At 45.3% G+C, this 26,849-nt stretch overlaps 1 protein-coding gene across 11 annotated transcripts in view; it reads right to left on the bottom strand.

Annotated features, from left to right (window-relative positions):
- The window catches only part of ctrip (E3 ubiquitin-protein ligase ctrip), a 54,071-nt gene that overhangs the window by 1,843 nt on the left and 25,379 nt on the right, over nt 1-26,849 (bottom strand). For all 11 annotated transcript variants that reach the window (XM_028308703.1, XM_028308706.1, XM_028308711.1 and 8 more), the window contains 27 exons: nt 26,007-26,197; nt 24,900-25,088; nt 23,160-23,308; nt 22,692-22,827; nt 21,509-21,679; nt 20,797-20,971; nt 20,099-20,317; nt 19,123-19,301; nt 18,443-18,637; nt 17,513-17,642; nt 17,350-17,425; nt 16,645-16,820; nt 15,906-16,077; nt 14,488-14,680; nt 13,097-13,275; nt 10,393-10,573; nt 9,736-9,833; nt 9,289-9,426; nt 8,647-8,771; nt 8,073-8,225; nt 7,011-7,228; nt 6,596-6,687; nt 6,149-6,377; nt 4,072-4,354; nt 3,440-3,615; nt 1,342-1,530; nt 281-449 (listed from right to left, as the gene is read on the bottom strand). In XM_028308703.1, coding sequence (XP_028164504.1) covers nt 281-449; nt 1,342-1,530; nt 3,440-3,615; nt 4,072-4,354; nt 6,149-6,377; nt 6,596-6,687; nt 7,011-7,228; nt 8,073-8,225; nt 8,647-8,771; nt 9,289-9,426; nt 9,736-9,833; nt 10,393-10,573; nt 13,097-13,275; nt 14,488-14,680; nt 15,906-16,077; nt 16,645-16,820; nt 17,350-17,425; nt 17,513-17,642; nt 18,443-18,637; nt 19,123-19,301; nt 20,099-20,317; nt 20,797-20,971; nt 21,509-21,679; nt 22,692-22,827; nt 23,160-23,308; nt 24,900-25,088; nt 26,007-26,197 — 4,581 coding nt within the window. The remainder of the gene's footprint in view (nt 1-280; nt 450-1,341; nt 1,531-3,439; nt 3,616-4,071; nt 4,355-6,148; nt 6,378-6,595; nt 6,688-7,010; nt 7,229-8,072; nt 8,226-8,646; nt 8,772-9,288; nt 9,427-9,735; nt 9,834-10,392; nt 10,574-13,096; nt 13,276-14,487; nt 14,681-15,905; nt 16,078-16,644; nt 16,821-17,349; nt 17,426-17,512; nt 17,643-18,442; nt 18,638-19,122; nt 19,302-20,098; nt 20,318-20,796; nt 20,972-21,508; nt 21,680-22,691; nt 22,828-23,159; nt 23,309-24,899; nt 25,089-26,006; nt 26,198-26,849) is intronic.

Genomic DNA, 26,849 nt, shown 5'->3' with positions numbered 1-26,849 from the left:
TAAAGGAATTTGATGAAACCTTACAATGTTATAGCAGATGAACATTGCCGGGTACCATGTTTGTAGTGAGTAATAATTCATTTGTGTACTATTTTTTGCAATGATTTTGCTACATGCATCTACATAATAATTCGGGTACAGTGCCGCTAAAATTTCCACTGACAAAGACTGTCATGTTATTAATATAACATTCCAAAAAACAAATCCAAGTATGGTAGTGACATGTAACACCTCCCACGCTTGTCTTTACAAGCAGCAGGTAAACTCAGCTGTTGTATACCTTCGTAGAGCATCCAGTGCGTGACGAGGTCGATGTAGTTGTGCAGGTTGTGCGCCGTGACGGGCAGCTCGCGGCCGCCGCGCCGCAGCTCGGTGCAGCCGTCGCCCGGCAGGATGAAGTCCAGCCCCAGCTCCTCGATCGGGCAGCCGTCCAGCTCCAGGGCGCTTATCTGGAGGGGAAACAGTACGTCAATATGTTTGCATTGCCAATAGGTCTTTGGGCCAGCGACGAAGAGTCCAAGAAGAAAATAATTTATTCTAATATTTTTTTAGATATGGACTCATGGAGATGACGTCATGTCAAAGCTAAAAGTAGCAAACGGCTCGTAAGAGCTATGAAATTGCTACAAAGTCCCGCACGCGACTACTCCTAGTGGCATATCCTGTTAGCTACTGTTTCGGACAGTCCCATAGTTGAAAAACTTATACATGTGCTAGTAGTCGCTGCTAGAGGCCTGTAGCGGCCTACATGGGCTGCTTAGTTTCTGAGGATCTAAGATGGTTGAAGTAGGAAGATAAACCACATATCGCACACAATGGCCCAATAAAGATTGAGTTAGGCTAAGTGCGATGTCGATTGCCCTGCAAAACTAAGGCAGAGTTGCACCAACTAACTTTGACCGTAACTATAATGGTGCGTCCAGACTGGGCGAACGGGCTCGCGCGGCACGCTGGTCATCCTGCTCACCCTGCTCTTGAGTGAGCAGGATGTCGTGTTTGCCGCGCGAGCTCATTCGCCCAGTCTGGACGCACAATGAAGGCTATCGTTTTTATACTTAACAGTTGGCACCCCTGGCGATTGACAGGACCTTACTCTACAGTGGCGCCATCTTGACGACTGCAAAGGCGATAGTCCTCCTACCACTTTAGCGCTCACAAGTTGGTGCCACTGTCTTCGCTACTAGCAAGTGACAGGACCTTACTCTACAGTGGCGCTAACTGGGGAGCGCTACAACGATAGCCCTCATTACGATAACCGGTGTTTTTTGTATGGAGTTTGACCGATTTTTGACGTTTGTCAAAGTTAAAGTTAGGCCAGCCTAGGTAACGTGTGCCGCTCACCATCTGCGTGCGCTGGTCGGGCGAGTGGCGCGCGTCGGCGGCGATGGCGCGCGCGCGCTCGGCCACGCGGCGCAGGCGGCACAGCGAGCGCCACAGCTCGGGCGCCACGTGCCGCACGTCGCTCAGCGACAGCCAGCGCTGCTCGTTCACCACCCAGCGGTACATCGACACCGACAGAGGGATGTCCACCTGAACATTACACAGCATTACATAGTATATTATAAAACAAAGTCGCTTTTGCTATCTGTCCCTATGTATACTTAGATCTTTAAAACTACGCAACATAGAGTGATACAAGAGGAAGGTTTATAAGTATAAAACATGCATAATATAGAAGAGAAAAGCCGAGAAATACCATTGCGCCCGTGCGAAGCCGGGGCTGGCCGCTAGTTTATTATATGCATTCTGCTTTAACCTACAGGTTGTTAGGTAAATAGGTATATGAGCCGACACTAGCCCATGTTAACACGGGCATATAAATGGTATGGTGTGAAGTAAGAAAGATATCATCATTTTAAATTTTATAATTTTCATACAAAATAAATTTTATAAAATCCGATTTGTATGAAAAATAAAATAATTAAAATGAAGATATCAATTTTCTGACTTCACCATACCATTTATATGACCATGTTAACATGGGCTAGTGTCGGCTCATATACCCATTTACCTAACAACCTGTATTATAAAGAGGAAAGATTTGTACCTATTTTTGTATGTTTGGAATGAATAGGCTTAAACCACTGAACGGATTTTGATGAAACTTTACAGTATTATTGTTCATAATCCAGAATAACATATAGGCTATAATTTATGACGATCTGTGACAAACGAAATTTCACGCGTGCGAAGCCGCGGGCGGAAAGCTAGTTATAAATAAACTACTTAAAAAAACCTAACTGCTTAAGGCGGGAATCGAACCCACGACCTTTCGCTTGCCGGACGACTGTTCTTCCATCTGAGCTACTTAGACGCTGGATGAACTCTGCATTCTGCTATCAGGAAAAGAGAGATCGTGCGGAAAGCTGTATCCGCCTCTACAATCCACATGGACGGGATGGACAGTAAAAGCAAAACGATCGAGAAGAAAATGAAATACAGAAATTACTCTTGTCTGTTTTTACGCAACTTTTGGATTTAAATTGCTGTAGTCACAAAAAAAAGTAGCATAATAAAAACGTGTAAAACGTTTTTGATTTCTCAGTAACTAAATTTACTCGAGTCAAGAAGCGAGCAAAACATTATTATTCCATTACGAAAAACAAAAACAAACTTTATGCATGGAGCCAACACCCACAACGGAAATGATGCAACAAGTGTTTGGCTGCTTGCCAGCCACGCACGTCTAGCGAGTAAACTTTGCATAATAAGTTACAACCAATGTCTACAATCAATGTAGCTATGACTTCATGGATTGCGTAAAATGTAAACACCATTATGTGAACGTGCTTCATATATCATGAGTGCAATAACTCAAAATCTTTTTTCCATACCAGTTGCTCATAATAATGTCACATTCAATGACCCTATCTACCGAATGTGCAGATCGTACAATAATGTAAGTAAAGATCTGGCTCTAATCGGAGTTCAGACTTTATATTGTGCTATGTTGTTGTGTTAATTGTATTGTTATTGTTTGTTCTCTGTAGCTGTGCCTTATATAAATAAATAAATAAATAAATAAAGTTAGTTAAATACGTCATAAACAGCCTGCTAACAAACAATCAACTGTTTCGCATATTGTCCATATGACCCTCTAAAAAAGATCATCACTAGTTTTATAACAAAATGTTTCATGACCAAAATCGACTCTTGCGCACACTATCTCCCCAGTAGCAACATCATGTGCCCCTGAACGCGTCTTCAAATTAGACGCATAAAATTAGCGCTGCAGTAACACCACTGTGCCCCTCTTTCCGCGCCACTATTAGTATTCATACAATATCTAGAAGCGCAACAGCCGCACATCTTTACCACACTGTCACTTTGGTATTTGGTATTGGTCATCTAAAATTGTATGTGGCGCAGCAAGCTGGCCACAATGCTGAAGGCGCCCTAAAAAACTCCGAAAAACAAAAGAAGTAACAGCCAAACTCACCATCCGTGAGTCCATGACAGCCTTGGCCATGAACTTGCCGAGGAAGCGGAACTTGGCCTTGACGCGCGACAGGTGCGAGGCGCGCACGTTGCGTCCCACCGCCTGCGGGAACAGCCCGCACGGCCACGACACGTACGTCGCGTCAGGGGCGGGCGACGGGATCGATGTCTCTTTTTCTGTTGGGGAAAAACGTTGGTTATAGCGAGATGTATTTGAGCTGATTTTATGAGTAGATTGCCAAGTTGGTTGCAATAATAATGTGATAACTACGTTACTAGTCGAACAGTATTCAGATTTAAAAGTGTTTTGAGATAATATCTCAAGATATTATCTTGCGCATGGTTTTTCAACGTTTTTCATGCTGCGACTCTCGAATGAACAATATTTTGGCAGGCACCCCGATAGGGGCTCGGTACCTTATAAAATCAAACTTTCAAAGTTACTGTAACCCCTTTTAATAGTTTCCGCGTTTTTCTAAGGTTTTGTGATCCTCAAATAAAAACCCTGTCTTGGAAGATCATTTCTCATTTTCAGGGATGTGCATCACAATTCGCCAACCGAACAGTGATCAACCGCTGCTTACTTGCTGATTCTACTGGATGTTCTGTGTTAGAACTGTAGGAGACACGTACCCAGGTCGGAGGGCTCGGGCGCGCGCTCCTCGTCCAGACTGAGCGCATCCCGCACGGAAGAGGCGAGGCGCGCGGCGGCGTCGGCGGCACGGTCGCTGACCACCGGCGGCTGGCTCTTGACGATCTCGCCGCCGAACGACGTGGCCTTCTGCTTGAAGTTCTCGCTGCCATGCCACACGTCTAAGTCGGCGCGCTGCATCTCTTGCGACACCAACGCGTAGAATTCGAGGGTCGGGCCGAGGCCGGTGCCGACCTCGTTCTCGTATTGGATCTCCAGTAGAGCCTGAAATTGATTGAACGTATTATAAACTTTTTTTGACGTTAACATTGGAATTTTGTCTGTCACAGAAAAACTTTATCGCGCGCGTCCCTGTTTCAAAAACCGGGATAAAAACTATCCTATGTTCTTTCCCGGGACTCAAACTATCTCTATGCCAAATTTCATCAAAATCGGTTGCGAGGTTTAAGCGGGAAAGCGTAACAGACAGACAGACAGAGTTACTTTCGCATTTATAATATTAAGTTGGGAAGTTGGGATTGGGATACTAGCATTGGTCGCCCTACGGGCTACAAAGTCTAGTTCTGCGGCCTCGCAAAAATTACACGGGGCGGTTCTTGTTAGTCACAGAGCTCTTGTGCTTTCTTGATTCTATATTTTTGTGATTAATTTCGTTGCTGGATCGGTTCGACTTCGGTCGAAGACAGTAAGCTGTCCCCAGTATTCAACCTTTACTGTTTGGGATTTATTAGAAACCAAAAGTCCTGGCTATACAGGAGTTGCACCGGTGGTATGAGTTCTGAAGTTTGGAGTCTTTTAACAAGCGGTTAATGTACCTTGGAGTGTGCGAACTCGTACATAACGTGTTCAGCCTGTCGCAGCACGTTGTGTCGCTGCACGGTGCGCTTGCGACGGTCGAGGCGTGGCGCTACTCGCTCGGCGTCCGCGCCGCCCGCCGCGCCGCGTTCGCCGCCGGCTTCCAACAGTCGTTGAAGCGCGAGATAGCAGTCGGACGACTATAGCATGTACCTTGGGGTAAGCGAACTTTCACGCAGCAAGTTGTGTCGTTGCACGGTGCGCTTGCGACGATCAGCGTCGACATCACCCGTCAGTAAGATAAACATTTATCACAGCGTTCCACCACCACGTAGCGTTCGTACCTTGGAGTGCGCGAACTCATGCATAACGTGTTCAGCCTGTCGCAGCACGTTGTGTCGCTGTACAGTGCGCTTGCGGCGGTCAAGTCGCGGCGCTACTCGCTCGGCGTCCGCGCCGCCCGCCGCGCCGCGCTCGCCGCCCGCTTCTAGCAGTCGTTGGAGCGCGAGATAGCAGTTGGACGACTATAGCAGGTACCTTGGGGTGAGCGAACTTTGACGCAGCTCGTTGTGTCGTTGCACGGTGCGCTTGCGACGATCAGCGTCGACATCACCCGTCAGTAAAGTACACATTCATCACAGCGTTCCACTACCACGTACCTTGGAGTGCGCGAACTCGTGCATAACGTGCTCGGCCTGTCGCAGCACGTTGTGTCGCTGTACAGTGCGCTTGCGACGATCAAGTCGCGGCGCCACTCGCTCGGCGTCCGCGCCGCCCGCCGTGCCGCGTTCGCTACCCGCTTCTAGCAGCCGTTGAAGCGCGAGATAGCAGGCGGACGACTATAGCACGTACCTTGGGATGGGCAAACTTTGACGCAGCACTTTCGTTCCACGGTGCCCTTGCGGCGCTCGGCGTCGACATCACCCGTCAGTAAAATAAACATTTATCACAGCGTTCCACCACCACGTAGCGTTCGTACCTTGGAGTGCGCGAACTCGTGCATAACGTGTTCAGCCTGTCGCAGCACGTTGTGTCGCTGTACAGTGCGCTTGCGGCGGTCGAGGCGCGGCGCCACTCGCTCGGCGTCCGCTTCTAGCAGCCGTTGGAGCGCGAGATAGCGGTCGAGACGACCATATAGCACGTACCTTGGGATGGGCAAACTTTGACGCAGCACTGTCGTTCCACGGTGCCCTTGCGGCGCTCGACATCGACATCACTCGTCAGTAAAGTAAACATTTATGACAGCGTTCCACTATCACGTACCTTGGAGTGCGCGAACTCGTGCATAACGTGTTCAGCCTGTCGCAGCACGTTGTGTCGCTGTACAGTGCGCTTGCGACGGTCAAGTCGCGGAGCTACTCGCTCGGCGTCCGCGCCGCCCGCCGCGCCGCGCTCGCCGCCGGCTTCCAACAGTCGTTGGAGCGCGCGATCGCGGTCGAACGATACCACGTAGAACAGCAGGTGACGGCACTCGAATGGAAACACGAACGGGCTGGGGAATAAATTTTATATTAGCATCGAGTGATTCTATTGATGCTATTAACGAACACTAAAGATTTCTGTGTAAACTAGTAGACAAGCAGTAAATAATAGTATTGGTAAATTGGGTAATTCATAAGGTGTCAAAACGCTCTCCCATAGAGTTGTATAGCGATGGACAAGCCTAGCATAAAGATGTAATGTCGCCAGTTAGCAAACTTCATAACTCACCAAGCATATGCGATTTTCTTCAGCCATGGAGGAAGATTTCCAGTCATGATCACAAGTGGATCTTGGAGTTGACGGTTAGCTTTGGCAGCGAGCTGAAAGAAAAACCAAACAGTCACTATTAAAATTGAGAATTACTGTGAACAAGTGCAACATTGAAATAAGCTGTGCCTTAAATAAAATAAATAAATAGCACTGTTTTGTAGCAAAACAGCAAAATATTCCAACTACATAAGACGTATATTACCAAGCTTGAAAATGCTTATTAGATGCCTGAGACGTATTTTTGGCCATAGCTCCGAGGATTTTGGGAGGATCGAGATGGAAATAGTACCAAGAGTTGAGGAATTTATCGACAGGCTTTTTTTGGAATTTTGCTATTATGTAAAAAAGTCAGGTCTTTGGGCGGTTTACAAACCTTGGCATTGATGAACTCCGCGTTGGGCACAAGAGGCCTCGGGTCCGGCAGGCACACGGCGCGGTACAGCGTGTGCCAGTGCCGCGACAGCGCGTGCAGTGCGCGCAGCACGCCCAATGCTGGGAGAGAAGCATCGCGAAGCTCGCCGCCGCCGGCGCTGACTACTGGCGAGCGCAGGATCACCACGAGCGGCGAGTCGCGTGAAGGGACCACGCCCTCTGTGGATTAGATGTGTGTGCCTACCATGAGTTTAGGTTAGGTGAGCTCGCTAGCGAATACGTCAAAAAATTCTATGAAGATCTTATTTCTTGAAAGTAGCCACTAGGGGCGCTGCACAATATGTCATACATTTAAATGTCATTTTTTTACGCAGTCGCTAGCGAGCACACCTAAAGTAAACTCATGGTAGGCACACTGATCGTTAACAAATGAAGAGCGGAACAAATTGTATACCGTTTTTCCACTATTGATAACCTTCTAGAGAGGGAAAAAGGGACTCAGGAGATTTTATTAGAAAACAATTCAGCTAAAAATGGACGCTGCAACCTCGCATTACTTCGAAGTTGTTCATTACTAAAAATAATAAGAGCAATAAAGTTCAAATAATCCATGATAGTTTTAGACTGCATAAAAAGATAAGACGACTATTTTGGAAATCACTCAATCGAATTGTCAGATTGCCATAGCATTCGAAACAGAGCACCCTGTATGTAAATGTACATTAATTTTAGCCAAACTGGTAACGAGTACACTAAAAATGCACCACGTATACTCATCTTCGAATCAAACTCCTAAGAGTCGAGAGCATTATGTTTTCTAGAGTCAATAAATGTGTTGATTATGAACAAAGATAAAAAAATAAGGCCGCTTGTAAGCATCCGTTTTTTTGACCGGACAACGGCCCGATTTTTTCACCGGATTTAGCGGTGGTGTATGGTTTATAATGAACGTGTGCACATGCATCGGACATAGGTCCGGCGAGAAAATTGACAGCAAACAAAGGTTTTTGACGGTCCGTCGTCCGGTGAAAAAACGGACGTCTACAAGCGCTCTAAGGCATACCATTCCACAGCATGTCAGGTTTCCGGCGCGAGGACAGCTTAGTGGGCTGTCCTTTGCCCTTGCGGCTGGCGGCGGCGTCGGAGCGCGGCGGCTCGCCCGCCTCCACCGCGCGGTAGTAGATCGTGTGCGTCTGGATCCAGATGCCCGCGTTTGCTGAATGTACAAAACATTTTGGGGATTAGACAACTCTTAAATCTACACTTATGTGGAACTGAGCGAAAGGACTAAGGCAACCACCACTGTAAATAGCTGTGGTAAGCAAACTTCTGCTAAATTTATATAATGGTGACAGCTTGCGGAAGTCCACGTCTGCAAGTTTCATTGCTAGTATAAACCTCGCATAAGAGAAAGGAAATGAATGAGTGAGAGGCAGAAGGATTTCATTCTGAAAGAAGATCGGAAGTGGTTTTGTACGTGGATGACAATTTCCTTTTTTTACGGTTGTTCTGATAAAATACAAATAAAGCTGCGAAAATGCTGATGCTTTTACATTCCTACACTAAATAGGTCTGTAAATCCGTAAACTGATCATTCTTTTAGTTCCAAAAAGCAATAGACGTCAATGAATACATACCCAGCGGCGTCTCAGTGTCAGTATCGGCGTCATTCTGTTCGCCGAACTGCCGCACGGCCTGGTACACCGTCATATTGTATGGCAGCACCGTGTCGCCGATTAGGAACTCCAGTTTGTGTTCAGAGCTAGAAAACATTACAATTTTATAAATAAGTGTTGATTAAAGACACAAAAGGTGAGAGAAAAAGAGGGAAAGAGAAAGGGAACGAAAGAAATTAATGGCGTGAATGACCTTGAAATGTTATAGTCCGTATAGGTCGCGCAACGAGAGTTGAGGCCATCAACACAAGCAGCTCACCTCTTGCGTAATCAGACTGACATGTGCCTTCTGTCTCACTCGCAGACATTTAACACGAGCAAGGTATAGTTCCAAAATACTGAACTGTCCTATGCATGACATTGACAGCGGGGCGCCACCGTCAATACCGGATCGCTGGTTCCGATTTTTGCCATGTTGGAAACAATATAGTTGAACGATGGTAGCGCCCCCCTGTCATCGAGTTTGGTGGGACAGTTCAGCGTGGGTCATCTATAGCTATTGTATTCGTTATTTGAACTTGAATGTGTTATCTGTTGTTTGTATTAATTGTTTATGGGTCACAATCTATGGTTATATTGCATTGTCTATTATTGTGTACGTACTCTGTAGGGTGGTGGTGCGGCGGCGTGGCTAGCGAGTCGTCGACGTCGTCGTCGGAGGCGGCGTCGTCGTCCGAGTGTGCGCCCGATGCCGACCCGTCACGCTGCCGCGTGCTCGCGTAGCCGCGTTGTGCTAGATATCTGGTAGAGTAAACAAAGACTTAATTATTTCGAATTATGACGTTGAAGTTGTAAGAGGCGACTAAAAACTTCCTAAAAAGTCTGGCAAACGTGGGTAGTGTAGGCCAAATCTTCCATTTGTTTCTGGAAAACTTTTAGAGGTCGACATTCTGCAGCGGAGATTAAAAATGATGATGATGAATTATGCACCCTAATTTTACAGAGAATCCAGTCTAGATTACCTTATAGTTCCAGAAAATATTTACTTAAAATCATAAAGTAACATATGCTTAAAACAAAGAACTAATAAGTAAAATAATATGAACTCACCTTTCAATGGCTTGGACTAAAGCTAAGGGGTCTATCCGAACTACACCGCCCTTCCATTGTTTCAGGTTGGTGCAAGTTGGATGACGTTTGAGATCACACTGAAAATAAATAAACAATATTAATGATATAAAAGGAAGCTTGCATCCTTTTAGGCATCTAACAAAAATGCTTTATGGATTTTTATACACGCTCGGAGCTGCGTTCAGCGATTGCTTGCTGCCGCTTTTTCAAAATGTACGAACTCGCTCTGCTATTGGTCGTTGCTAGGGTTATGCTAAAGCCGACCTTATCGACAATCCGTTCACGACCGCGGCGAGCGCTTGACATGTCTAATTTTGTGTATTTATGAATATTTTGTTATGGCGAATTTACACTATGCGGAAATTAGCCGAGAGGAGTGGGGATGAAATTCATTCATTTTTCATCCCCACCCCTGTTTTTTTGACTTGACTTGGCTAATTTCCGCGCAGTGTAAACGCAGAATTATACTTGTATCTTTTGATGTGTTTTTGAATGAATACTTGTTTCGTAATGTGACTTGCCCTCATTTAGGACCCCGACCAGCTTCATAGCTGGCGTTGGCTGCTGTCATCAGCAACTTTCGATCTAAGTGGTAAGGAGTTGTGGGCGTTGGTAGATATTCCTACCAGCACTTACCATGAGCTGGTGCGTGTTGAAGAACTTGAGCGCGGAGGTGGCGGGGCGCGCGGGCAGGTCGTGCACGCGCACGGGGAACTGCTCCAGGTGCGACACGCACGCGTTGACTTTGGCCACGAGCGCGCCCATCGCGCCGCCGCCTACGTTGGCTAGGAAGCCTTCGTTCTCCTCCCATTCGGTGCTGGGGAAATATTAACACATAAATAATGGACCCTTGCTTGGCATGTGGAAAAGATGTAAGAAACGTCTTCAGGAGGAGCCACTAGCGTCTTTCGAGCGCGTCATCTTGCCAGCGCCCCAGCAATTTTGACACAGAGCGCGGCGCCAATGCAACTTTTTTTCGGACAAATAAAGTAACAGCGGGATGAGAGAGTTGCGTTACTCGAAACTCAAAAGACGCTAATGTGGGGTCTTTCTTTAACTATAGGTAACTAAGTATATGACTACTAAATAAGTAAATTACACTTTCTTTACTACTAACTTCAAAGTCAAAATTTCTTTATTTGCATAGACTATTTATATAGTGCTTACAAATCGTCAAATATTTTGCTCTTAAGGAGCCTCTACATGTCTCATAATCTTTTTACTCTACCAGCGCTTCGAGATCAACATTTGGCCAGTCTGTCTGTTTGTCAAATCTTCTCGCTATTATTCATTACGCGGCTCAATTCACAATGTGTAGCCATTTTAGAAAGTTAAGATTTACAGCCCGTTTCCTTTTATTTAAGTCAATACAATCCCCACAATACATATCATAAGAAAATAGTTTAAGGCTGAGTTACACCACCTTATTTTAACCGTGACTATAACTGGTGTTTTTTGTATGGAGTTTGACTAACTTTTGACGTTGTTTATGTTAATGATAGATCGCCCGGAGTCCTGCCAGCAGGACTTAAAGTACTTCCGGTAGGACGCAAAATTAAAAGATCACAGTTTCGTAAGTATACATTGTACAAATTTCAAATTTACACGAAAAAATAGAGTGTTTCTCTCTCTTTCACCCAATAGTGCCCAAGATCGAAAAACGCGACTAACCGTTAGTCGGAGCCCGATGGCGCACGAGTATACACGGGGGCAGCGCGTTCGCGCTCGCGCGACACATTTTGACGCGCCGGGCGTGGAGTCGGCAACATTTTGGCGATAATATTATAATGAATGTGAAGTATTCCAGCCTAATCAAACATTTATAATTTATTTCTTGTTTTTGTTTTTAATTTGTAGTGTATTTGTAAGTGATAGGTGTAATTTCTAATACAAAGTGACGTACCAAAGTAATTAATTTAAAGTTCCTTATTATAGTTCCTATTAGTTAAGTTGAAAGAAGATAAACAAGTTTATAATATATTAAGAAAAGTAAAATACTGGTTAAACAAAATGATTCTACGACATGACTTTTTATTTAATAAACACTAACCAAGTGTTTACTACTTCTGGTGAGGATGAGTTCAAATTTGAAGGTCACCGTACTGCTGGAAGGACCAGCAAGCAAACACGTACAAATTGCGTACTGCGGGCAGGACTTGCGATAATCTTCTGGCAGGACGTTTAGAACAAAAGACCAGTCCTTCCAGAAGAGCCTTCCAGCAGGACAAAGCACCGGGCGATCTATCATTAAAGTAAGATGGTGCAACCGAGCCTAAAGCTACAATCGACCATGACATAAAGGTGTCAACTAACAAGTGTATAATTTCCCTAACATTGCAAAAAGATATGCTGTGTATACCTGTAATTGAGGTCATATACGCATCATGTGTTAAACCATGTTAAAATGTATGAACTGTATTATGTATGTGACTTTGTTGGTGTACCTAATCTATCTATCTATCTATACAGGGTGGAAACGTTAAGTGATCTCACTCGATTATTTCTAAACTATACAAGATATCGAAACACTGATTACTGATTCTGAAAGTACTTCACAAGCTCTTTCAAACGGTACCAATCATAAGTTACATAATAAACTGGATCTATCCGAAAATTCAATGTTTCCATCTTCCATACATTTAATAAAACCACATAATATTAAAAACTATACAAGATATTCAAAAACTGGTTACTGATTCTGAAAGTGCTTCACGAGCTCTATCCAACGATACCATTACTAGGTTACAAAATAAACTGAATCCATCCGAAAATTGAATGTTTCTAGCTTCCATACATTTAGTATAGCCACTGTCATGGCACTCTTGTCTTGATAATATTATAGCAAGTAAAGCCTAAAACCAATGTTTTCCATGAATAATTTTAAATAAGAATGCAATTAACAAGTTCATTTTAAGTGTTTATTATTTAATTAAAAAAAAATATTTCTAATATTGTTTGGCTGGCATACATTTAGTATGGAGGCTGAATACATTTAATTTTCGGATAGATCCAGTTAATTCTGTAACCTATTATTGGTACCGTTGGATAGAGCTCGTGAAGCACTTTCAGGATCAGTAACCAGTTTTTCGATATCTTGTATAGTTTAGAAATAATCGAATGAGATCACTTATCGTTTCCACCCTGTATATATAAAAATGAAACCCGTTTTCCGTTGTCACGACATAACATGAAAACGGGTTGACCGATTTGGCTGATTTTTTTTTTGTAGTTTTCTAATACTCTGTACAAGGTTTTTACGGAATAAAATATGAAGAAAATCTCTACGCTAAGGCGGTACGAAGTTCGCCGGGTCAGCTAGTAAATAAATAAATAAACTCACTCCGGCACGAGCGGCATGTCAGCGAAGACGTGCAGGAACAAACGCAGGCGCGCCTCGACGGCCGCCACCAGGTCGTCGGGGTCGCGCGCGTCGGGCTCCTCGCGCTCCGCCCCCGTCTCGGGCTCCTCGCCGCCCGTCAGGAACTGCAGCAGGGCGCCTAGCACGCCTGAGTGGTTCACCTGGAATGGTGGGAGTTTGAATAGGTGTTCGACATTATGGGAAATGGTTCGGCGCGTGCGCATGTCCTCACGAAAGAGTAAGATCCATGACAATATGCAACTTTGTTTCATACTAAGCTCAAAAGCCTGTAGATTCTCATCGAGACTCGAGTGTATACAGGGGAGCGCTCTGAGTCATTGGGTGTTGCTGGCTCACCCTTGATCACGTGTCGGTTTTTTGAGCAGGAGTCAAAAGGGTCTCACGCACAAAGTCGATAGTGTGCATTTCTACACACGACACATTATAAACGAGTAGAAAGCTAGTGTACGAGCGTAGTCCTTCACCTCAGAGTTCACAACTACGACTGTATGCTATGAGAGTGTCGCCCTCATACTCGAATGGATGTCTACATAGTGTACTGCCGACATAAGTGAAGTTTTGTGTGTTGTCGCTCTGACACAAGTATTCTTCAGGCATAAGTGGAATGGCGTTTATCAGCGTGGCTATCAATCACCCTGACACAGTGTTCTGCCGTCACAAGTGGAATATTAGGCAGGGTACTCACCTGCCATGTAACACGTAACGTAGCATGTAACGTGACCAACCTTCAAGTGAGTACGGGTCGTCCACGGTCATCGCGTATCTAGCTGCGAGCTTCGGGATCCGCTCGTGAAAATAGTCGCCTTTGATCTTCCTGCGAATCACACGCGACCAGCTCGCAGCGGACTCGTGCCTATGTACTCACTTGATACAGTATCTGATACATTACATGCTACACGGCTAAAGCCTGGTCCGTGAGCACGTAGAATTTTGTCCAATGACCCCAAGCTACCCATCCTTATCGCTCGCGCGGAATTATATTGCTGTCGCGACTGTGCGACGGGCGCCCGCAGTGAGTGTGTGAGCGCGACAGCAACATAATTTTTTATTTTTATTTTTATCTTTGGACAATTTCACACAGCGCCAGCTAGCCCCAAAGTAAGCAACTTAATACTTGTGTTATGGGTGCTAGCTTAACGGATATACTACTTATATACTTTTTTTTATATATACATAAATATTATACATAGTCACACCCAGACCCGTCACAGAATCATCATTTCAATTTCTGCCCGGCCGGGAATCGAACCCGGGACCTCTCGACATAGTAGTCCGTTCTGAACCACTACACCAAACGGCCGACAAAAAATTACGCGCGAGCTGAGTACCCTGCTTAATGCTCATGTACTGACCTCGAAGGGCGACACGTCGTGCAAGGTGAGCGTGTCGCGCAGCTGCTCGAGCGCGGCGCGGTGGTGCGGCGGGTGCGGCAGCGCGGCGGCCAGCGCGGCCAGCTGCTCCAGCGCGCCCGCGCCGCCGCCCAGCGCGCCCCACTCGCGCTGCAGACGCGCCGCCGTCCACTGGATCCATTCGCGGACCTTCTCCCTGGGAAACAGAAGACAACAATGGCGTTCATTAAGAGTAGGCCGATAGTTTAGTCGGGGTGTTGATCAGTATGGGCATGTATGGGAGTGCGCACACTACGCGATTCGATTTGGCCGATTCTTCATACAATTTGAAATCGGGCACAACTATCGGCCAACTAAAAATCAACGGTGTGCGCCTACTCTAAGTGCCTACTCTATACTCGACGCATAGACTCGCGGCAGGCGAGGCCATAAGTTATTTTTGAAAAAGAGATACATTCGCCAATATTTTCAATTTATTACTTACTAGCTTTCCGCCTGCGGCTTAGCCCGCGTGGAATTTTGTCTGTCACAGAAATACTATATCGCGCGCGTCCCTGTTACAAAAACCGGGATAAAAACTATCCTATGTCCTTTCCCGGGACTCAAACTATCTCTATACCAAATTTCATCAAAATCGGTTCAGTGGTTTGAGCGTGAAAGTGAGACAGACAGACAGACAGAGTTACTTTCGCATTTATAATATGTATTAGTATAGAAGTATAGATAGTATAGATTATAAACTACGCTATTCCTGCCTATGTGTGACGTCACCAATAACCAGTGCGAATGCGAGAGAAAATGTGATATGCACTGTTTTATGTTGACACCGCCTGCCACGAGTCTTTTGCACTGAGTATAAAACTCGTGTGGTGCACGCACACGTGCGGCGGGTGCACCCGCAGAGGTGGGCGGGTCATTGCTGGACAAAGACCTTCAAGGATTTCCACAACGACCGGTTCTACGTTACCTTCATTACGACACTTCCCGCATTTAGTATACTAACTCGTCAGAACATTAAGGGGTGACCTGCCCACATTGCTTCTTACTTGAACTCAAGCTATATGCCCCACCCAAACACTATATTGCACTAAATTTGAGCATTGACTAGAGCATTTACTTGTAACCAAACGTTACATTCTAGCTAGACTATAGTCATTGTAAAGGACAGCAGCTAGGGCGGATCAGCCCTCGAAGTATGTAAAGGACAGCTTCTAGGGCGGGTCAGCGCAAAAAACAAAGCCTTGGTCAAAATTAAGGAGCTTTGTTTGGCCCAAAAATATGCCCTGACAGTTATCAAAATACAATAATACAAATACTAAAAACATAAGGTATAAAAAAACTTAGACAAGTATAAAAGAAGGTTGGTCCACCTATCGGTTCCCAACAGTCACCATAATATAAAAATATTTCAAAGTACTCACTTGTTCTGCACGCTGAGCGTAGCGGAGGAGTGCGGCGAGGCCAGCAGCGAGTCCTTATGAGCATGCGGCGCGCGGCCCCAGCGCGACGGGTTCAGCGACGACAAGAAAGAAGACGTCTTGGATGCCGTGCCCGCCCGGCTGCCGGAGCGGGCCGCGCCAGGGACGTTGGAAGCTGTTGGAGGTGAGAATTAATAAATTAAACTGCAGTATAACTATTACCACATAAATTGTACTATTAGCACAGAGAAGCTGGCGAGGCATGTATCTCGAATTTTCAGTCATTTGTGGCGAAGGAACTGCCTGACAGAAACCCCTGATGTAAACTGTAGGCGAAAGACTTTGCAGGCAACTTATACCTATACTCGTTGCTAAAAGTGATACACTTTTAACAGCGTTTACAGGAAAAAATAATAGCGTCGATGTGTCTTCGTATCTCTGAATAAAATATCTAAACTTTCACTTGCAGCTTCCAACTCAGACAATCTCTTTCCATAGCAAATTTTCGGACATAACCAACATATTATGAAATCAACGTAAAAATATTGATACCTTTACAGAACTTACTACACCATAACCGGTGAAGACATATTTGACCATTTTAACTAGGATACTTGTAATTTAAACTGTAGTGGTGTGTGTATTGAACATATTTATTGTGTGAATTTATTTAAGAAGCAGTTCCAGAAAACATGTCGCCAAAGTAACGTGATCCTTATGTGAACGCATTAGACTAACTTACCGTGCGTAGCGGGCTGGTGAGCGTGCGGCGCGGGCGCAGCATGGGCCGCGTGGGCCGGGTGCGCAGCGTGCGCTGCGTCATCACGGCGGCGGGCGTGGCGTGCGCCGGCGCCGCCGGATCGCTTCACGGCGCGCTTGCGTTTCAACATCTCGGCTAGTTGCAGGGGACTGCCGGACCTGATACACGAACAATAAGTTAACATTTGAAGATCGGTTTAGCGCTTTGTAATAGCAGTTTCTATTCATGCCTTTACAAAATAACAATAACGATGGAGATGGCAGATGGCCTGCCAAGCGTGGAGATTATGGCAAAACCCTCCACTAAAGTGGAGGAGGCTGCAGTTCAGAGGAGTCCAGCAGTGGACTGTAAGGCTGTTATCACACTGCGCCGCGCTCCGTCGCGGAGCGCGGGGCGACAGATTTTTTCATTGTATGCAAGTACCTCAGTTTGTATAGAAAACACGCGCGGCACTTCACACTGACAACGCGTCCGCGCGCGTGATTTTTTTATATGAAAATCACGCGCTCCGCGGACGGCAAACGGCGGAGCGCGGCGCAGTGTGATAACCGCCTAAAGGGCTGTTGATGATGAAAATAATAAAGTATGTTTATACGAATATACGCTATCTGACCTTAGTACAACAAACTTTGCTTCGTTGATTAAAAATATAAATCAGTGCCGATGTTAAAATGCTTTTAGACAAACCTGTGCACTGTGGTCGAGGCTTGTTGATGTGAAGAGGCCGAAGCCGGTCCAGGTTCTGGAGAGTCGATGCTGGGTGCTGTATAACATAAATAACAACCATTTTAATACCAATATAAATCACATTACCATTCAATTTGTAATGCTAATGGAAGTAAAGACTTACGCAAAGTAGCCGCGACGAATGAACTCGAAGCGGAGAATGCCAGAGACAAGTTGTGATCGAGGGACGTAGCGGAGGTCGAGGCCGGCGGGGAGGAACCGCCGCTGGATCGGACGCTCGTGTTGCTTGTGGACTGTGAATATAACAAAACAATGAGCATTCCAAAATCACATGTCATGTATTTTACTATAGTCTGGTCTGCGAGCACGTAGAATTTTGTCCAATGACCCCAAGCTACCCATCCTTATCGCTCGCGCGTAATTATTATGTTGCTTTCGTCGCACAGTCGCAGCAATATAATTACACGCGAGCGATAAGGATGGGTAGCTTAGAGTCATTGGACAAAATTCTACGTGCTCACAGACCGGGCTTTATACAGAATAATTTTTGACATTTCCTCTTTAGCGTGATAGCATGTGCTCCGGATGATAATTGTCAAAACTCGTAAAATGTATGTATTGAGGAGTGGTTTCAGTCAGTAGTCCAGAGATGACGGAGATCAAGCTCAAACAATCTACTTCTCAAGTCAGCAGTTCGATGTGAAATATTGTCTACGGTCATCTAACTTCGAACTCCTCCTAAGTACTTCTGATTAATTTCATTGTGGGTCCAAATAACACTAACTTTCCCAAGACAAACTTAACCTTCACTGGTTGGGTTTTTATTGGCGGTCACGTTGTAGATCCCGGCTACACAGGAGTTGCAGCGGTGGGAATAGTCCCGTTTACTGACACCTAAAACTTGAGTGTAAACCAGATCCAAACCGCACTCAATGGTCCACTCCACGAGTGCACAAGAAAGGCTGCAGTGCGGGAGGAATGGCGACGGATTGTGAGACTTGCCACCAGACCTGGTGTGACGACCACGACCACTCTGTTAAGAGTGTAACGACGAAGAAGAAAACATGAGTGAGCTATAGACCTCAATTCTCACCTTGTGCTCAGTCTGCCTCGGCGTGTGCGAGTGTGCAGCGAGCTGGGCTACTTGGTGCAGCACGCCCTCGCGGCGGAATTGCACCGCCATTTCTTCCGGCAGACGCTGCATCAGTATCTCAGCCAGTTGCAGAGACCCCACCACTATGCGCAGGTCGCTGGACGCCATCATGCCCGCGATGTGCGACGATATCACCTGGGGAAATGTGAGTTTTAGAGGAAAGATGTGGAATGTGCTGTTCGGTGTAGACTTACTATCCTGCAGCGGTATTGCATCTATGAAATAAATTGGCATTAATATCATATTGATTATCTGAGACAAACTACGAAACAAATCACAATAATGGCCGCGCATTCAATTTGTTATTTTCACTGCGCGTCATTACACCAAACAACAATGACTATGACTACATATAAAATATTTATTTCATACGCTTCTAGGTACTCATACTTGGCAATACGTATTCGATTCTTTACAACGCAAAATCAACGTCTCCCGAGAGTCGTAGACTAATTTTTATTAAGATAAGTATTGCCAACCGAACAGTTGTCCCTTAAAAACATCAACTACCTACAAGTACATCCAACTCAAATCAACATTATTAACTCTGTCATTAATATTCGAATGTGAACCTTCAAGAACTCGGATCCTTCGGTCCGCGGGGTCTCATCGTCCCGTACCTGCATCTTGAGCACTTGCCGCAGCAGCGGCGCGTCGGCGTAGTACACGCAGCGCAGGATCGCTTTCAGCGCTTGAGAGCGCACCGCGGGCCCAGCGGAACTCCAGTACACCTCGTGGAGAACGGCTAGGAGGGCCCGGGCGAGGAGCGGGTTGCTGCGGACCATGGCGATGCGAGGATCTGTGAAGGGAACAAAAGCGTTAAATGTCTAGGCCTTCGAGATGTGATTAAAAAGTTGATTATATTAGATAATTATGACACTAAAAATCTGGATGGCTAGAAGAGTGATTTATGATTGTACTGTGGTGAACTCCAAACATTGTTGATTGTTATAGGCCACGAGCATAAAATGTAGCTAGCAATCGAGATGATAGAGAATTTCTTTGACCATATTGATGTTGAACACGTCATGTTTGATAATGCCAGCGTGGGCACGATTAAGGGCGCATCAAGGACGGATGCGTACGTTCTATGAGCGGACGTATACGTACTATGAGCGGGCGTATACGTACTAAGAAAATAAAAATAAAATAACGCGCCGCGCGGTGCCGGTGTGGTCGTTGAGCTGCTGCATGGCGGTGAGGTCACGGCGTGGTACACGTTCCATAGGCTAGCAGTACGTACCGTGAGCGGGCGCATACGTACTACGAGCGGGCGTATACGTACTATGAGCGAGCTTTACGTACCGTGAGCGGGCGCGTGCGGCGCCGGCTGGTCGGCGCGGGCGGGCGGCGGCGCGCGCTGCACGGGCCGCGCGGTGCCGGTGTGGTCGTTGAGCTGCTGCATGGCGGTGACGTCACGGTGTGGGAGCGGCCCGGCGTGGTACACGTTCCATGAGCGGGCGCGTACGTACCGTGAGCGGGCGCATACGTACTATGAGCGGGCGTATACGTTCCGTAGGCTAGCAGTACGTACCGTGAGCGGGCGCATACGTACTATGAGCGGGCGTATACGTTCCGTAGGCTAGCAGTACGTACCGTGAGCGGGCGCGTGCGGCGCCGGCTGGTCGGCGCGGGCGGGCGGCGGCGCGCGCTGCACGGGCCGCGCGGTGCCGGTGTGGTCGTTGAGCTGCTGCATGGCGGTGAGGTCGACGGTGTAGGAGCGGCCGAGCGTGGTGAGGCACACCTCCTCCTCGCCCGCCGCCGCGCCCGCCTCCAACGCGCGGCTCTCTGCCCACGAGTAAGAACGCCACACGCCTGTAGGTTCATAACGGTTTTAATTTGCATTCGCTAACTAAACTCCAGTTTTTAATTTGCACAGCGTTTTGACAGAAAAATACAAGCGTAGCTTTAGTGGTGCTGTAGCCGTATTTTTCACGTCACATGTTCTTGACATTTTCGCTGCAAATGTTAATGCACTGTTTAAAATTAAAAACCAGAATAAATTGTCAAATTACTTAATTATTCTCAATTTATCGTACAATAGTCCAATCAAAACTCCATTTCAAATTTTATTTACACAACCTGGCCAAGTTTACTGCGCACCTCGCTGGAATGCGACTCTCCCTCGCACCTCCCGCGTTCGCTACGTTCGTATCAGAGCGTCAATGTGACGTCACGGCCGCCATATGCGCAGTTAACTTGACCGGGTTGTAGTTACCAATTAATATAGGAACAATATTTTGCTACCTCAAAATGATTGTTAGAATGAGTCCTCCTAACAGAACCGGGCGTACCTCTATCGTCCCGCCACTGCCAGTGCGCCGAGCGGTCGGCGGGCGCGGCCCAAGGCCGGTCGAGGTGCGCGTCCACGGCGAAGATGCCGTCCGTCGGCAGCCGCGGCATCAGCTCGCCGATCAGGCACGTGATCTCGTACAGCTCCTGAGGCAGGCGCGGCAGCAGCTCCACTTGCTGAGGGAACAAAATAAGATAACATTAGGAAACGATCACTGACATTTGTTTATTTATTATTTAATCATAACCAATGTAGATGTATGGTTTGTCGTTTATCGTAGTAGAGTTGAAGAGCACGTCGAGAAGAAAAGATCTCCAATGTGTAAAGTTTATATTGTAGTGAAATACTAACAAGTTATCGTGGCAAATCTTTTCTTGAGTAAGTATAAACTAACGCGCGCCCAAAAAGTGGGACGCAAACGTAAGCGTAAAAGTAAGTGCAATGTACGATTACTAAAGTCCGGTCGCCGAGCACGTAGAATTTCGTCCAAAGACCCCAAGCTACCCATCCTTATCGCTCGCGCGTAATTATATTGCTGTTGCGACTGTGCGACGTGCGGCCGCAGTGAGTGTGCGAGCGCGACAGCAATATAACTACGCACGAGTGATAAGGATGGGTAGCTTGGAGTCTTGGCTTTATACTAGACAGACCGCAAGCCGCCCATGCAAGTTTTAGCGTAGGCCCTTTCAGTTGCACGGTCCCCATTCACATACCTCCTGGTGCATGGAGGAGCCGGTGCCGGTGAGCAGGCACAGCAGCGTGTCGGCGATGGAGCGCTGGTGCAGCGCGAGCGCCAGCTGCGGGCACGCGGCACACATCACCCAAAGCAGCCGCAGCACAGTGATGAAGGTAGCGCCCGATATCAGTGGCGGCTGCACGACCAGCTGCAAAACAATAGACAATTTGACACCATTCCCCAATAATTCGAAATCACATATTTTCTAAAAAAGACATTTCTTTCATGTTTTATAACTTAATAAATTTAAAATTACCTGCTAATTACGATTTTTGGTCGCATTGTAATTGAAAAAAGTAGTTTAATTGAGTTAACAAAATAGTGATGTCACTTGCTTGTAGTGCCATATAGTTCCAAAATACTGAACTGTCCTGTGTATGACATTGACAGTGGGGCGCCACCGTCAATACCGAATCGCTAGTTCCGATTTTTACCATGTTGGAAACCTTATAGTTGAACGATGGTAGCGCCCCCCTGTCATTGAGTTTGGCGGGACAGTTCAGTGTGGGTCTTCTATACAAATTCTATGGGAGAGTTTCGTTTTGACAGTTTTAAAAAGTACGTCAATGAGGGTTTTCGCGAATGAAAGATCCGCTAGATGGCGGGACGTGGATGTGGGGTCTGACTGCTGCGTGATTGGTGGATTTTGACATATCTGTCAATGTCATGTCAAAAATAAACCAATCATGCAGAATTTGGACCTCGCGTCTACGTATTGCCATCTGGCGGATTTTTCATTCGCGAAAACTCTCATTGATTGGTGGTGTCAACACGTCTATTTGTTTTTATGTCTGGGAAAACGTGATAAAAAGTTGCCCTCATAACATATGATTGATAACCTTTTATCTACAATTTAAATGAGTGGGTTTCTTTGCGAGCTTTATTTTTGTTTGGCCTCTATATCACACTGGTTACGATTATGAGTCATACAAATAAATGACTTGGTTAACCCAAATAGAAACATATTTGAAATCTCGAATTTTTTTTTTTTTTTTTTTTTATGCATAACAAGGCAGGTATTTGACCACAATCGCACCTGATGTTAAGTGGGATGCAGTCTAGGATGGCCTTATCAGTAAGACACCCCGCAGTTTACAGACTTTTAGGCGGCCGATAGTTTGGTTGGTTAGGAGGCGGGGAAGTTTTTTATTATAACTTACCAGTTGCTGAAGATTAGTGAGCAGCTCTGGGGTCGCGATCTCTTGTAGGCGAGCCGGGTCATGTTGGAAGCTGTCTACGAGTCGCGAGAATGCGAGGCAGACGCATTCCACTGATTTCTTATCTTGTTGGGTTAATCTGTAAGAAATGATTTCCATTACAATTCATATTCCCCATATAAAACACACAATGGTGATAACAATAAAAAATTGACAATATAATATATTATCCTTTTAGGTTCAGGCGTGGAATGTAAATTAGGGTAGAAGATAATGGAGGCTCAATTTTTTTAGTAGGTTTAAAAAGAGAGTAAGAAATAAACACAAAGATTAGGCTCAGCATTACATGATAATGGTAAAATAGATAACAGTACGTCACAATGACGTGACTAGCCTCGCCGACCCTAACACAAATCGGCCTGCTACAAAGGAGGCCGCGCGATTTTACAGTTTACAAGTTTTCAAACTTACCTGTTGGCTAGCAGTTGCAGCGAGTCCCTAACCAGATGGAACTCGTCTGGAGTGAGATTCTGGCAGCAGTTCGCTGTGATGGACAGCGCAGCGCGCTGTGCGTTGATCGAGAAGAAGTCCAGGTAGGTCAGACAGGCTGACACACCGCGCTGTGGGAAGGAAGTTTATGTAGTGGTATTTTTATTGAAGACAGATATTTATAAATTATAATAAAGAACCATATTTTAAACAAAATTATGTATAATATGTATATACGAGCCGTAAAAAAGCTGTCACTTTGCAAATCTTATAATTTTAAATGTTTCATGATTTAAGATGTTTCATATATTGTTTTTATTAATTTTAAGTGCTCTGAAAAAAACTGATTGCCACATCGTTAAAAACTTGACTGGCATTACATTTAAACAAATGATCTTTTCAAATATGAATGTATTAAATTGTTTACAAATTAATCCTAATGTGAAATTGGCAGCGCTTTATGTGCCGGATATTACAGTAATGGTTTTGAGAAGTAAGATTATAGTCTATCCAATATAGCTTGATTAGAATGACGGCTGTCAAACGAATGTGACTAGTGATGGGTATGTTTTATACGGTTCACATAGATGTATCGATAAGTTTTCGAAAAAATGATATAAAAAAATGCACCCAATTTTTCTTCATATCTTTATTAATAAAAATGACAATTATGATTTAAATTTAAAGACAGTAAAATTTAAAAATCATGTCAAGGGTGTACAACCTAAGTCGTAGTCATTATCATCAGTGTTCTTCAGTGGTTTTTTCCTCTCGCTAGAGGGCGGTGGGCATCTCTTCTAGAGCAACGGTGCTATGAATACCCAAAAAATTACCGGTGATTGATTTCCGATGTTTGATTGTTTAAGAATGAAATGTTTTTTGGTTTTTAATAGTGAACATTTAGAAAAACGTATAACTTGACTTAAATATGTTAAAATATTAGTTAGAAATTTTTTTTGTTAAATATGTTAAAAAAATAGTTTTAATTTAATATGACATTTGTCGATATGTCCCAACACTAACATTTTAGTAACTCGAGATAACCTTGTAGAGACGTCGTTAATACTCTAGCTTGATTTTTATAATTTCGAATTACTACTTATTGGTGTAATTTAACGCTGCATTTACACGAAATTATCATTTTTATTGGAAGCACTGTCGTCGAAAATATTGTTTGTAGGTCAGACGTGAATTATTTCTTGTCCGCTAATATTTAGCTCTCATTGAACGCTACTACAAAGTTATGTCGTTACTTTTGATGACATCTGTCATTCTAATCAAGCTATATTGGATAGACTATAGTGGATGTAAAATTTTGACACTTGTCAGTAAATCAAAACCTAGGTTCCCGTTGACCTAGAATCATAAAATTGGCAAGGGGCAAGGTTTCTCAGCACACAGTAGTTATAAATTAGTTCTTTGCATTGATAATTTTTCATTTTTTTTATTAGAATGAAGATCCATGTCCTAAATATGCATTGACTTGCCAACGTATCGGCTGGTGCTGGGAAGTGGCAGATCTCAGTCACCTTTGTCTTAAAGAGCCAAAAGCCAGGAAGCTAGGGGTACAATGCGTCAAAATGACTCGCGTTTATCTCGCTAGGTGCAATCACCGCCTGCAGAATGGACCTTGGTTTCTGCGGAGTGCAGTTATCTAGAAAAGCTAGCGCCGCTGCTGCAAGAATGATCTGCTCCGAACCAGTTATGTGGCTAAGTACTCACCGCTTGCAGAATAGCCTTGGAGTGCCTGCGGGACAACATGTCCAGGGCCGTGAGGCTCTGTTCAGCCACGTCCATGCACGTGATGGCCTGCAGCTTGTCCAGGAAGGCCGGAACCGCCAGCGCCACGGCGCCGCTACTGCGAGGCAATGCCTCTAGCATGTAAGTGAGCGCGCGGCAGGCGTGGTTCATCTGTTGAATGGCAATGTGTTAGAATGCCGAATAGATATGCCTTTATACCATGACATACAATGACATGGGTAGATATTGGTAGCTTAGAAAAAGGTAGATAGTGCTCTGCGTTTCCGTTATCGCGTCTTGGCAAATACTTTGTTACGCTATATGGCGGTTAGACGCGAATGAAGTACTTAACTGAAGTTTTATTATAGCTTCGTCTAGTGGCAGAATATTTTTTTATGTACCACTAAGCAAATCGTTCCATCATTAGAGCTAAATACATTTAATAATCTGCGCAGTGCTATCTTTTTAGATACACGGCGACACACCATCTGCTGCTGCGTGCAGTCGCCTACGAAATTATACCTTTATTTTTAGGAAAATGAACAGTCATAGAGCGTGCCCAGACGAATATTTCGACAACCCAGGACACACTGTCCTGGCGCCTTAGAACAAGGAGAGCCGACCCCAAATAAAGTGGAAAGAAGGCTAGGGAAAGGAAAAAGAAGAAGTCATTTTTTATTTTCAACTTTCACAGTTCATTTTTAGTGCAACAGAGCATCTATCACAATAGGGATGTTTCCTGAGTAAAAAAGCAAGAGTTTTAATTAGTCCGTCAGTTAGCTCATCCAAAACTACTCGACACGTATTTTTTACTTTTTAAAACGAATGAAAATGTAAAGAGATAAAGCGTACCAAAGTTCTAAAGAAAAGGCCCGTGACGTCAATGAGTGCGTAAAAGTGCAGCACTTTGTGACGTCGCGCGGAACTTCAACGCACTATAACCTTGTAATTATTTGTTTGATTGACAGTTAAAAATATACGTGTGCAATAGTTTTTTATACTAGAATTGACGGACTAAAAAATTTTTTTTAGGAAACTAGCCTATTGCATACGGTTCCATTAAAATATTTTATGCTTTCATACACTCACCATATCGAAGTTGTGCTCAGCAGCAAGCAGGTTGACGAGCGCGGGCACGACCTGGCGTACAGGGAAGCCGGCCAGCGTGTCCTCGTTGCCCATCACCAGCAGCTGGCACATCTCGATCACAGCCTGCAGTTGCTGGCCCTCGTCGCCGGTGGCTTGAAGGCCGGCTAACAGCTGGGCCGCCTTGGATGCCGCTGGAATAATAAGGAACGTTTACAAAAACTATTCAGCTGAGTAACCTTGGCTTGAGACTGGCTAACAGCTGGGCCGCTTTGGACGCCGCTGGAATAATAAGGAACGTTTACAAAAACTATTCAGCTGAGTAGCCTTGGCTTGAGACTGGCTAGCAGCTGGGCCGCTTTGGATGCCGCTGCGGGAGTGAAAAGGAACGTTTAGAAAAACTATTTAGCTGAGTAGCCTTGGCTTGAGACTGGCTAGCAGCTGGGCCGCTTTGGATGCCGTTGGAATAATAAGGAACGTTTACAAAATCTATTTAGCTGAGTAGCCAGGCTTGCAGGCCGGCCAGCAGCTGGGCCGCCTTGGACGCCGCTGGAATAATAAGGAACGTTTACAAAAACTATTCAGCTGAGTAGCTTTGGCTTGCAGGCCGGCCAGCACCTGGGCCGCTTTGGATGCCGCTGTGGGGACGTTAACATAAACTATGTATCTATAGCTGTGTAGCCCTGGGACGTAGCAAGTCAATGCTAATCTGGTCAGTTTTTGACGCCGGTGCACCAATAAAAGAAATGCTGTATGCACCTCAGAACGCCCTAGTAGCGTCTCGATATACCTGAGTCACAGCAAAAAATATCGGACAACATTAATGTATAAGAAGCTATTTCACAT

This window comes from Ostrinia furnacalis, unplaced genomic scaffold, assembly GCF_004193835.3.
Source record: "Ostrinia furnacalis isolate ACB-3 unplaced genomic scaffold, ASM419383v2 OfSCF2491, whole genome shotgun sequence".
In the NCBI taxonomy this organism is placed as follows: domain Eukaryota; kingdom Metazoa; phylum Arthropoda; class Insecta; order Lepidoptera; family Crambidae; genus Ostrinia; species Ostrinia furnacalis.
The sequence above is the reverse complement of the archived record's forward strand: the minus strand, read 5'-3'. Positions and strand labels throughout refer to the sequence as shown.